Source organism: Chiroxiphia lanceolata, chromosome 5 (assembly GCF_009829145.1).
Source record: "Chiroxiphia lanceolata isolate bChiLan1 chromosome 5, bChiLan1.pri, whole genome shotgun sequence".
Classification (NCBI taxonomy): domain Eukaryota; kingdom Metazoa; phylum Chordata; class Aves; order Passeriformes; family Pipridae; genus Chiroxiphia; species Chiroxiphia lanceolata.
The window spans coordinates 3,647,485-3,658,803 of record NC_045641.1 but is presented as its reverse complement, the minus strand read 5'-3'; the positions used below and the strand labels follow the sequence as shown (position 1 = coordinate 3,658,803).

General features: G+C 49.1%; 2 protein-coding genes across 2 annotated transcripts in view; both read right to left on the bottom strand.

Moving 5' to 3' along the window:
• Positions 1–1,404: 1,404 nt before the first annotated feature.
• LOC116787587 (endonuclease domain-containing 1 protein-like) overlaps positions 1,405–11,319 on the bottom strand; it is a 32,475-nt gene continuing 22,560 nt past the window's right edge. The window contains exon 4 of the transcript XR_004357340.1: positions 1,405–1,787. The gene's annotated coding sequence lies outside the window, so the exon portion shown is untranslated. The remainder of the gene's footprint in view (positions 1,788–11,319) is intronic.
• LOC116787588 (endonuclease domain-containing 1 protein-like) lies at positions 2,670–6,853 on the bottom strand. Its single transcript, XM_032689335.1, is given in 4 exon segments — positions 2,670–3,206; positions 5,214–5,387; positions 5,389–5,531; positions 6,781–6,853. Coding segments are annotated over 3 exon segments (819 nt in total). The 5' UTR covers positions 5,497–5,531; positions 6,781–6,853.

Sequence of the window (11,319 nt, the reverse complement as noted above, 5' to 3'; positions counted from 1 at the left end):
TCCCTGCTGCAGCAAGTGAATGCCTGAAGGAGGCTGTGGCCCTGTGGCAGGCCCCTGCTGGAGCAGGTTTTCCCTGGTAGGACTTGTGGCCCTGTGGGGGTCCCACGTTGGAACAGCCTGTTCCAGAAGGACTGCACTCCATGGAAAAGTGACCCAAGTTGCAATAGTTTGTAAAGAACTGTTGCCTGTCAGATGACCCCATGTTTTGGAGAAGTTCATGAAAGACTGTCTCCCATGGAGGGACTGAAGGGGAAGCAGGGGAAGAACTCCTCTCCCTGAGAAGCAGCAGCAGCAACAACCTGTGATGAGTTGACCATAAGCCCCTTCCCCATCTCTCTGTGCCACTGGGGGGGAGGGTAGAACTGGGGCAGGAGGGAGGGGTGGGGGAACGTTATTTGTAGGATTTCTTTTACTTCTCATTCTCCAGTTCTGATTCTGCTTGGGATAAGTTTAATGAATATTCCCACTTGGAGTCTGCTTTGCCTGTGACGCTGATCGGTGAGTGATCTGTCCCGGTACTTAGCTCAGCTCATAACCCTGTGTTATATTTTTCTCCTCTTTCCCGTTGGAGAGGGGAGTGAGAAAGTGGCTTTAGAGGATACCAGGCATCCAGCCAGGGTCAACCCACTTCAGCAAATCAGTTTTTGCGTGCAGTCTGTTCTGTCCAATCTTTCTGGAAAGGGGTCGGAGGGCTTTGCGGGTCTTGGGTAGTCTTGTTCTCCCCCTGCTGTCCATGCTCATTTCTGGGCCTCATTCCTACACTTGGGCTGTACTGTGTTGTGCTTATCTCCAGGAACTACAACAAGGATATATGTGCTGCCCTATGTCCATATGGCCTCTTCTCCAGCCACATCTTCTTCTTTCTCGTGCTGTGTCATTAGCAGCAGTCCTTGGCTGACTCCACAGCCATGCAGCTGTGGGGTTTGAGACATACACATTAGCCCCTTATCTTCTGATATTTTACAGCCCCCAAGGACATTGGTCCAGGGTGAGAGATGAGACACTGTAGGACGGTGAACAACAGCTGCTGAGCTGAGAAGTTCAGGCTCAAATTGGAACCTCTGGAAGTGACACAGCTTGTAGGAGCTGTTTGCAGCCTGATCCACTTTGTTCATGCACATTCCCAGCAGAAGTAACTGCAGTCTGATGGGGAAACTTTAGTAAGTGTGATGGCATCTTTAGATTGGGTTTGGACACCCCTCCTCCTGCAAGGATGCTCTGGGGACTGTGACATCACCAGTGGTAGAAATTTCAGCAAGAAGCAACTTGTGGTTTATATGTAAGATGACCCTGCAATCCAGCACTGCAGCAAATGATTTTTATTGCAAACTACTCAGGAACTGCATGATCTGGCAATCTTTTGATTGACATATTGAATACATTGATTATATTGAATACAATTTATACATGTCACAAAATCCTTTAGCCATAAATCTGCAGAGAAGGTTCAGAAGCATAGCAGAGAATGAAGTTATCCAAGCAGTGTATCACAGACAGAAATTTATCTCTGACTGGTCAAAGCTTCTTGTATATGTGATGCCTGAGCCTGCCTATCTCAGACCTCAGCCCCTGCTTCTACAAGGTGCACGTTTCAAAAGCAAGCAAACAAAATCTGGTTCCCAGCATCACAGAATCACTGAATTGTTGAGGTTTGGAGGGACCTCTCAAGATCTCCTAGTCCAGAGCCCTGGTCAAGCAGGCTCAGCTAGAGCAGATTGTCCAGGATCATGTCCACTTGGGGCTTGAGCCTCTCCAGCAATGGAGACTCCACAACACCTGTGGGCAACCTGAGCCACCCTCGTCCCACAGCAAAAGGGAAACAAGGCAAAGCCCTTCTGGTCTCAGTGAGAAGCTCTCATTTCCTTGTCCATGGGCTCTTCTCCAGCTGTTCCCTCCAGACTGCCAGGGCAAGGACTCACCCCTAAGAGCTCTCTGCCAGCATGGGCAGCAAAGCAAACCAGCTGGAGGCTCTACCCACCTCTTTCTCCCTTTTATCAGAGCAGGAGGAGGAGTTACCCTGAGGGACAGAGCTGGAAACCCACCAGAGAAGGGAGCAGGATGGACACTGCACAGGACATTTGTCCCCCTCTCCTCTGCTCTCCTGAGACCTCACCTGCAGTGCTACCTCCAGCCCTGAACTCAAAACAAGAGAAGGACACCAACCTGTTGGGGTGGAGTCCAGAGGAGGCCATGAAGGTACTCTGAGAGCTGGATCACCTCTGCTCTGGAGACAGGCTGAGAGAGCTGGGGGTGTTCAGCTGGAGAAGGCTCTGAGGAGAATTTAGATCCCATTCCAGTACCTGAAGGGTCTCCAGGACAGTTGGAGAGGGACAAGGGCATGGAGTGACAGGAGAAGGTGGAATGGCTTTAAACTGGGAGAGGATAGGGTCAGACTACATATCAGGGAGAAATCCTTCCCTGTGAGGGTGGCGAAGCCCTGGCACAGGTTGCCCAGAGAAGCTGTGCCTGCCCCATCCCTGGAAGTGTTCAAGGCCAGGATGGACATGGCTCTGAGCAACCTGGTCTAGTGGAAAGTGTCCCTGCTATATTGCAGGGGGATTTGGAACTGGATGATCTTTGAGGTCCATTCCAACTCAAAGCATTCTGTGATTCTGTGGTCTGTGGGAAAAGCCCCCCAGCCTTTTACACCCAGGATGTGAGGCTTATTATCAGGGACAGGAACTGTGGAAGAGAGGAACCTTTTTCATTCCATACAACTTGGCCAACCTCTTCTCCAGCTGTCCCAGAGTGAGTTCGTCAACCTGGTTCTGGTCGTTCCGGGCAATGGCCCCCCAAGCACTCATGGTGTTGTTCTTGGTCTTGCAGCAGGCACCAGACCAGATGTGGCTGGGTACATTAACCCTCCCATTGGGGAGGGAGGAGTTCCCAGGTACAGCCCCCACAATGACGTAGGTGGTTTGACAGTCCTTGCTTTTATTGGCCATTGTTTGTTGCTCGTAGTTTTTCCAGGCTTTTCGGTTGAGTGTTGCATTCATGGGCACTATGTTGGTGAGGGTGTAGGTCACATTCCTGCTGTCCGGGGTGTCGTGGTGGCCATTGGGGTTCAAATGGCCGCGATCCCAACCACTCTTCTCATAGTCTGCGTTGACAGCCTGGCTTTGCATGATTTGCGCTCTGGTGATGTTGTATTGACGTTCAAGGGTCTGCACTGTTTGCATGTTTTTGGGCAAATTTGAACGTATCAGCTTGACAGGTAAGGAAGAGGAAAAGGTGTTAGTGTTGGGGATGGGAGTAATGGAGCAGGTTTGCCTGGAGCAGAAATCTCCAGGTGTCAAGAACACAGTTTTTCTCTTCTCAGTCTATGTAAATATACGAATCTGAGAGAAATCCTATAGCTGCCCCTCCTGGATGGACACAACAGCTTTTAAGACAAAAGAAGCTCAGAATGTGACTGCTCTCCTTTTGACTTGTGACTTTTGTGATCCAGCCTGCAGCCTGTGCTGGGAGTGTGGCTGGATACATGAGATACTGAGTATTTTCCACTCTGGCTTTGAAAGGAGAAAGGTCTTTGGTGAGAAACCTTCCCTGACACAGCTGGTTCCCTTTCAACCTGTCTCCAAACCCACTTCTACCCCACATCCTCCCACCCCCAGTCTGTCTTTCTCTGATTCCATCTGTGGCTGCTACAGGTGTACCACATTCCTGGAACACCAAGGTTTGTGTCCTGTAACCCCAGACACAGGGAGATGTGTTGAGAAACCAGTCTTAGAGGTAAGGTTTCCCAGGGGAGGCAACAGATCACTGCAAGGATGAAAGTTTTTTTGTTCATTAATCAAAAAGACCTCAATGCAAATGGGATCTGCTACTGCAGTCCTAATAATGTCTCTCAGAGCTGATCTGGGCCAGGAAGTATATTCTGCAGCCTCACTGCAAAGAAGTTAAAAATTATCAACCTCTTAAAGGAGCTCATAATCCCGAAAGAGTCCTGAGGAACCCAAGTACTGAAAAAGGACCTCTGGAGAAAGTTACCAAATCAAAGAGCTTGTAGGAGGCCTGGCTCTGTGGTCCAGGAGGGAAAGGGCCAGGTTGGATGGGGCTCTGAGCAACCAGGTCTAGTGGAAGATGGCCCTTCCCATGGCAGGGGGTTGAATTGGGATGATCTTTGAGGTTGTTTCCAACACAAACCCCTCTATGAGTCAATGATTCTGTGAAAAGAGAGAAGCTTTATCCCCCTTAAATGTGGAGACTGCACTGGTGCTATACCATATTAGTTGTTTGAGTTCCAATGAGTACAAAGTGGAAATGGTTTTTTTTAGTACTCCAACACCTTTCTATTCATCTTTGGAAAAACATATTTCTTCTCCCTCTGGAACAGGGCAGATGGCTTTCTTCTGTTGTCCATGAACACCTAAATTCCATCCTACTACTCTGTCCTTAGCAATGACCTGAACTTCCTCTCTTTCTGTTCCATAATTTCCTTGGTCTTTTTCACTGGAAGTCCGAAGGACATTTGGGAGAGCTCTGTTGTTTGTGGAGATCTGAGTGTCTGGTGGATCCTTCTGAACCAAACCTGAGGCAACAGTGCTCAGGGGCAACTGGCCATGGCTGGAGATCACCCCCTTCCGACTGGACTGACACTGATGCTCCTCACTTTTCACTGCCTGAAATATCACTCAATACATTCCCCACGGTTCACCAAACCCTCTCACCATTCAACGGCTGTGCCAAGGCTTTTTCTCTGGGCCATCTGACCCAATTCTGAGTTTCTCCTCACTTCTCTCACATCACTTACAAAGACAAATGGAGTCCTAACTGTGAGAAATTAAGCTCTGTCAGGGATGCAAAACAGCTCAGGGCAAAGTGGAGATCGGAATCCAACAGGACTCTTGGTCCCCCAAATTTAGCTGCTCTTGGACGCCTTTTCCCCACCACTTGGTCTCCCACCACAGCAGGGCACAGACAGGGAGGTCATTTGACTTTGGAATGGAATGGAATGGAATTTGCCTTGATGTTACTCTCAGGTCAATGCAGAAAACTGGACACCTTTGGGATAGAACTGCTCTTCCTGCTACTGTTTGAAATGCATCAGAGGAATCATGTGGTGCAGGTGTTTGAAGTGAGATGAGATGAATCCCACCCAGTGGGTCCATTTGCATGTGTGTGTATGGGGAGGAAATAGAGATGTTTGGTTAAATGCTGCAGTTCATCTTTTAGTGACTGCAGAGTGAAATGTTGTAAGAGAGGACACTCACCTGGGGCTCAACTGTCCATGTGTGGTTTGTGGAGAATCTTGCAGGCTCGTATTTATAAGCAGAGTACATGGGAATACGCCTGTCTTTGTCGTACAAGGTGGCAAAGAAACGCTGGTTGTTTAAGGTCTGGCAGATCCAGGCTGGGTTCTGTGGCTTTATTGCTGCATCTGGGGGGGGTGTTACTGTAGAAGAACTGAGGACAACTTGCAAAGGAATTCACCACCTCGCCGTGTCCCAGCCAGAGGCAGCTCACCCAGATCTGCAGCAGCAGCAGCCACAGCATCGTGGGAGGATTTCAGGTGAAGGGCTCTTGCTCCCCTGGAAGGCAAATGCAGAGGGACACTCAGCTTGGAGAGAGTTGACCATGGCCTGCAGTCATTTTTGTGCAGGTGGGACACAGCTGGCTGACGAGAGGTCTATGAGACCAAGAAGAGGGTGCTGTCTGACCTCCTGGATATGGAAAACCACCAGGGCAAAAAGGGTGAAATCTGAAATAGGGTTAAGGTACAGGAGGCAGCAGGGGGAAAATTCATCTTTTGTCTACCATTTGAAAGAAGGCAGGCAGGAGAGGCAGCTGGAAGGATTCATGGGACAGAAAGCTGCTACAGTCCACCTGACACTGCAAAAGGTCTGGGCTGAGGACTGCAGAAGACTTGACAAGGCACCTTGCACATTTGCTCTCTTCTGACCCTTTGCCCTGCCCTTTAACTCTTCATATCCAATCAGTTCAGGATATAGAGCTACACACACCCTTGCTCTCACCCAAGACATCTGGTCCTTTTTCTCTTTACCAGCCCTGGATCAGGAACGTGGGGACCAGTGGCAAGGTAACTCAGAATATGAGCCACAAGCTGTGGCTTTTTCAGTGCTCTGCAGAGCAGGACCATCTCTGCCCCAAATCAAGCAGGGAAGTTCCTGAAAGGTCCTTTTGCACCAACCCCTCCATGAACTTAAAATATATCCCACTTACTCAATATCAGATAGATAGAAACCAACTTACCATGGGAAATATGGGCTCAGGGCTCTACTCACAGCCCCAGAGTGGCAGAGGACTTTGAAATGTCTCTGCTGCAGTCTGAGATTGACTGTTTATATATGATCTCCTGGAAGGAAGAGTTGTAACATCTCCCACACAGGGTTTCAGACTAAGTTTGCCCAGGAGTGTAGCCCACACCTATGTTTGTCCAGAGGTTTTTTGCAAGGTCATGGGTGGAATTTTGGTACTCCATAAGCTCGGCACCACACCTCACCCCTCTCCCTCCATTCTTATTTAACACTATGGTGTGAATTTTCCAGGTGACTTGGTTTGAATTTCTCTCCCAAATGGATCCTTCTGTGCCCTCCTTAATACAAAAACTTAAAGAGCTGCACAATTCAGTGCATGCATAACCTCTCATTTCTCCTTGGAAGGCCAATGTTGGAGCTCAGCAACTCCAGCCTACGCTTTGTCTGATCTCTTTATTCCAAAGCTAAGGAAACACTTGAAATATTGGAGTCAATGTTGAGAAAGGAACAAGAACTTACCTTGAAGCAGAGTCTCAGAACAGGCAACTGAGCCGCTCCTTGCCTCTTCTCCCTGGAGAAACAGTTGGCTGATCCCTCAGGAGTCCCACTGCAATATATGCCCAGTTGTAAATCTGATAAACATAGAATTTCAAAAAAAGGAGAAGTTTTCTGTTGTTCCTCAGGGGAGATTTGTTCATCCTTGCACAGAAATTGGGTGACAGTTGCTATTTGCAATTTCTTCTGGGTTTCTCCAAAGGTAGCTGACTTGAAGCAACAGGTCAGGAGCAGTTAACTGGGTCTGCTGACATCCCTCTCCATTTCCTCATTCCCCACGGGCCACAGCCACTGCTGCTGCAGCACCCACACAGGTTTCTGTTCCTGGCAGAACATCTCTGGTGGCCTTTGACCAACCTGTCTCGGAGCACCTCCAGATGTCCACAGTCAGCTCTTCTGCAGCCTCTCAGGAGACAATTAATATGGCCAGGTTGCATATTTTCCCTTTCTGGATTGCCAAGTCTCTGTAAGAGCCCTTATTCCTGCCACCAGCCTGGGAAAGAGAAGGTCTTGGGGCCACATTAGAGTCCCTTGCAGTTCTTTAAGGGTGTGCAAGACAGCTGGAGAGAGACTTTACACAAGGGCCTGGAGTTGATAGGACAAGGTGCAATGGCTTTGAGCTGAAGGAGTGTAGATTTAGTTTGGATATGAGGACGAAACTCTTGGCAGTGAGGGTGGTGAGACAGAGGCATAGGTTGCCCAGAGAAGCTGTGACTGCCTCATCCCTGGAAATGTTCAAGGTCAAGTTAGATGGGACTTGGAGTAACCTGGTCTAGTGGAAGGTGTCCCTGCCCATGGAAACAGATTGGATCCAGATAATCCTTAAGGGTCCTTCCAAGACTCAAATTAGTCTTCTGTGAGTCTATAGTCATTTATCCACTACTAAACTGGACTCATTTTCATCCACTCCCAAACGTCCAGGAATACTGGACAACAAGTTGGTTGTCACCACCAGAAATGATCAGAAGAAGGGTGATAGATCGAAGTGTGTTTGAAGGAAGTCGTTGAGTCCTGTGGTTTATTTTGTCCCTGATAACCTGGGACTGGTATCTTAAAGTGGTTTTGAGGGAGATACGGCACAAGGCTGATAAGAAGCAGATCTGGCAGAGCTGGGGCAATCCTTTGTATCGTTTCTATCATATTTCCTCCTTTCTGATGAGGCCCAACTGGCCTGACAAAGCAGCAGTTGCGAGAAGCAAGGCCAAACTGTGCTCATGTTATTAAAAAGGCCCATAAACCACCAAAGACCCCCGGAGCATCCCCTGACTCATTTCCACAGTGTAGCATCACACCGTGTAAAACCCCACCCAGGGAAGGCAGTGGGGCATTTCCACAGGACCCAGAATGAATAGAACCCACCCAACTCTCTGTGTCTCTGGCCCCCACCCCCAAAGGATCAAGGCAACAGACACTGAAATAGCAGATCTCTTTGCCAGATCCATGGGTGGTGATCTCCTTCCTCTCCACTATCTGCTCTTGTCCTTTCCTTCTCTTTCCTTCTGTCTTCTCCTTAGATTTTTTTCTTCTTGACATTTCTATACTTTTACAGAAAACAACCAAAATGGCTACAAACATCCTTTCCACTGCAACCAAGTTGTTTTAAAATAAACCTGCCTCATACAGACACTGGTCATTCAGCATCATGTCGACCTCAGTCATCTATTAGAAGAACTAAGGTTATCCTGCCTTGGAGGTTGGTGGTAAAAAGAAGCCATGAACCTCTCATCATACCCCTGGGGTCTAGGAGCTCCCGGTTTTCCATTTCACTGCTTTTTTATACAATTTAATAATAACAACCTAATAACTGGCACTGCTTTGCCTTTCATGTCAGTGTAGGCACTAAGTGTTGTCCACAGCTGTGCACATCCTGGATGGAGAAGTGCTGTGAGTGATGTTGAATGAGCTCTGCTGCTCATTGATCCAGCTCCCATGGGGTCTATTCTGTAAGACAAACCTCCATTTCTTCAGCCTGTAAAGGATCCTATTGGATGCTCCAGTCTTCTCCCAGCTGGGAGCTCAGAGATATACAGATAAAGGACTATTGATAAGCTTTCCATGTCATGTGTAAAAAGAAACAGAATTAGCAGCACTTTTCTAGGGAAATTGGACCAAAATCCACATCTGCCTTCCCCATGTCAATCTTCTCCTGATTCCCACCTCACTTTTCTTTCTATCAGAGGCTACAGGCAGCAGTCCAACCTCATTCTCAAGGCAGGACAGGCTGGAGGTAGCTGAGCAACTGCAGGGAAATGGAAAAACCTCTTGTGATTGCAATACTGCAAAAACGGGATTTGTACCTTCAGCACCTCCAAGCTGATTCCTTTCTCTATTGGGCTTCCCATGTATTTCACATGTTTACAGTGGATGGGAGGGCATTTCTGGGCACTGACAGGAGTCTTGATCCTGGGGAGACCCCCAGGGAGGTGATAGGGATGGAATTCCTGGGGATGGCCAAACATCCAGTGGTTCCAGAGGCTGGAAAGCAAGGGCTGTGTGGCATTGGATGAGCCCCACAGGGATGAGTTTCAAGACTCAGCAGGAGTGAAGCGGTTGGGGAGTGAGTCAGATGGAGCCTCATGAGGTACAGCAGAGATTTACCTCAGCCTGAACCAGCACCAGGAGTGGGCAGTGTTGGCATTTGATCCCAGGAGAAAAAACCCATGGGGGCAGGCACCTGGGGCAAAGGAGCTGTCCAGCAGAAGGGTGTCAGAGTGATATTCCTACTTTGTCCTCCTAAACAGCAAAATATTCTCTTACCTCTCTAAGCTATCCAACTGGCACAAGTGAGTGCTACTGCTGCTCTCACTGTGGCAGTGGAGACAACAGGAGCACAAGTCCCTGGTGCTACCAGACACTGCCCAGGGTCTGTGCTGGGATCTGGTTCCCTGTGCTCAGGTGTCCAGAGCCACTGCCGATGCCATTGGGGAACCTACCTGGCCTCTGGCTGATGGCCCAGATGGGTTTGGTGTTCCCCAGGATTCTGCAGCAGATCAGCCCCACCGGGGCTCTCACACACCTCAGGGCACCATCAAGGCCCAGGGTGCATCTGTTTATGGAGCTGAGCCAGGCCTGGATCTCTGGTGGCTGGGATCAGAGCTGGGACACCCAGCACACCTGGAGACCCCTGCATGTTGCTGCCTGACTTTGTACCTCAACCTCACCCACTGTTTCAGTGCAGCCCCCAGAGGTTGGTCCAGAGTGAGAGATGAGACACTGTAGGATGGTGAACAACAGCTGCTGAGCTGAGAAGTTCAGGCTCAAGCTGGAACCTCTGGAAGTGACACAGCTTGTAGGAGCTGTTTGCAGCCTGATCCACTTTGTTCATGCACATTCCCAGCAGAAGTAACTGCAGTCTGATGCAGGGGACACTATTGTAGGTGTTATGGCATCTTCAGGGGGGATTTCAACACCCTTCCTCCTGCAAGGATCCTCTGGGGACTATGACATCACCCGTGGTGGAAATTTCAGCAAGAAGCAACTTGTGGTTTCTATATAAGATGACCCTACAATCCAGCACTGGAGTAAATGATTTTTATTGTGAACTACTCAGGAACTACATGATCTGGCAATCTTTTGATTGACACATTGATTACATTGATTATGTTGAATACAATGAATACATTTGACACAATCCTTTAGCCGTAGATCTGCAGAAAAAGTTCTGAAGCAGAGCAGAGAATGAAGTTATCCAAGCAGTGTATCACAGACAGAAATTTATCTCACCTCCTGCTTCTACAAGGTGCACGTTTCAAAAGCAAGCAAACAAAATCTGGTTCCCAGGATCACAGAATCACTGCATTGCTGAGGTTTGGAGGGACCTCTCAAGATCTCCTAGTCCAGAGCCCTGGTCAAACAGGCTCAGCTAGAGCAGGTTGTCCAGGATCATGTCCACTTGGGGTTTGAGCCTCTCCAGCAATGGAGACTCCACAACACCTGTGGGCAACCTGGGCCACCCTCGTCCCACAACCTTCCTAAGGAGGTGAGGAACAAGTCAGCAGCACACACAGGGACAACTAATGAGGAGAGGAAGGAACTAAGACCTGTCTCTGGGCTTGGAGCAAAAGGGAAACAAGGCAAAGCCCTTCTGGTCTCAGTGAGAAGCTCTCATTTCCTTGTCCATGGGCTCTTCTCCAGCTATTCCCTCCAGTCTGCCAGGGCAAGGACTCACCCTAAGAGCTCTCTCTGCCAGCATGGGCAGCAAAGCAAACCAGCTGGAGGCTCTGCCCACCTCCTTCTCCTTTTATCAGAGCAGGAGGAGGAGTTGCCCTGAGGGACAGAGCTGGAAACCCACCAGAGAAGGGAGCAGGATGGTCACTGCACAGGACATTTGTCCCCCTCTCCTCTGCTCTCCTGAGACCTCACCTGCAGTGCTACCTCCAGCCCTGAACTCAAAACAAGAGAAGGACACCAACTTGTTGGGGTGGAGTCCAGAGGAGGTCATGAAGGTACTCTGAGAGCTGGATCACCTCTGCTGTGGAGACAGGCTGAGAGAGCTGGGGGTGTTCAGCTGGAGAAGGTTCTGAGGAGAATTTAGATCCCATTCCAG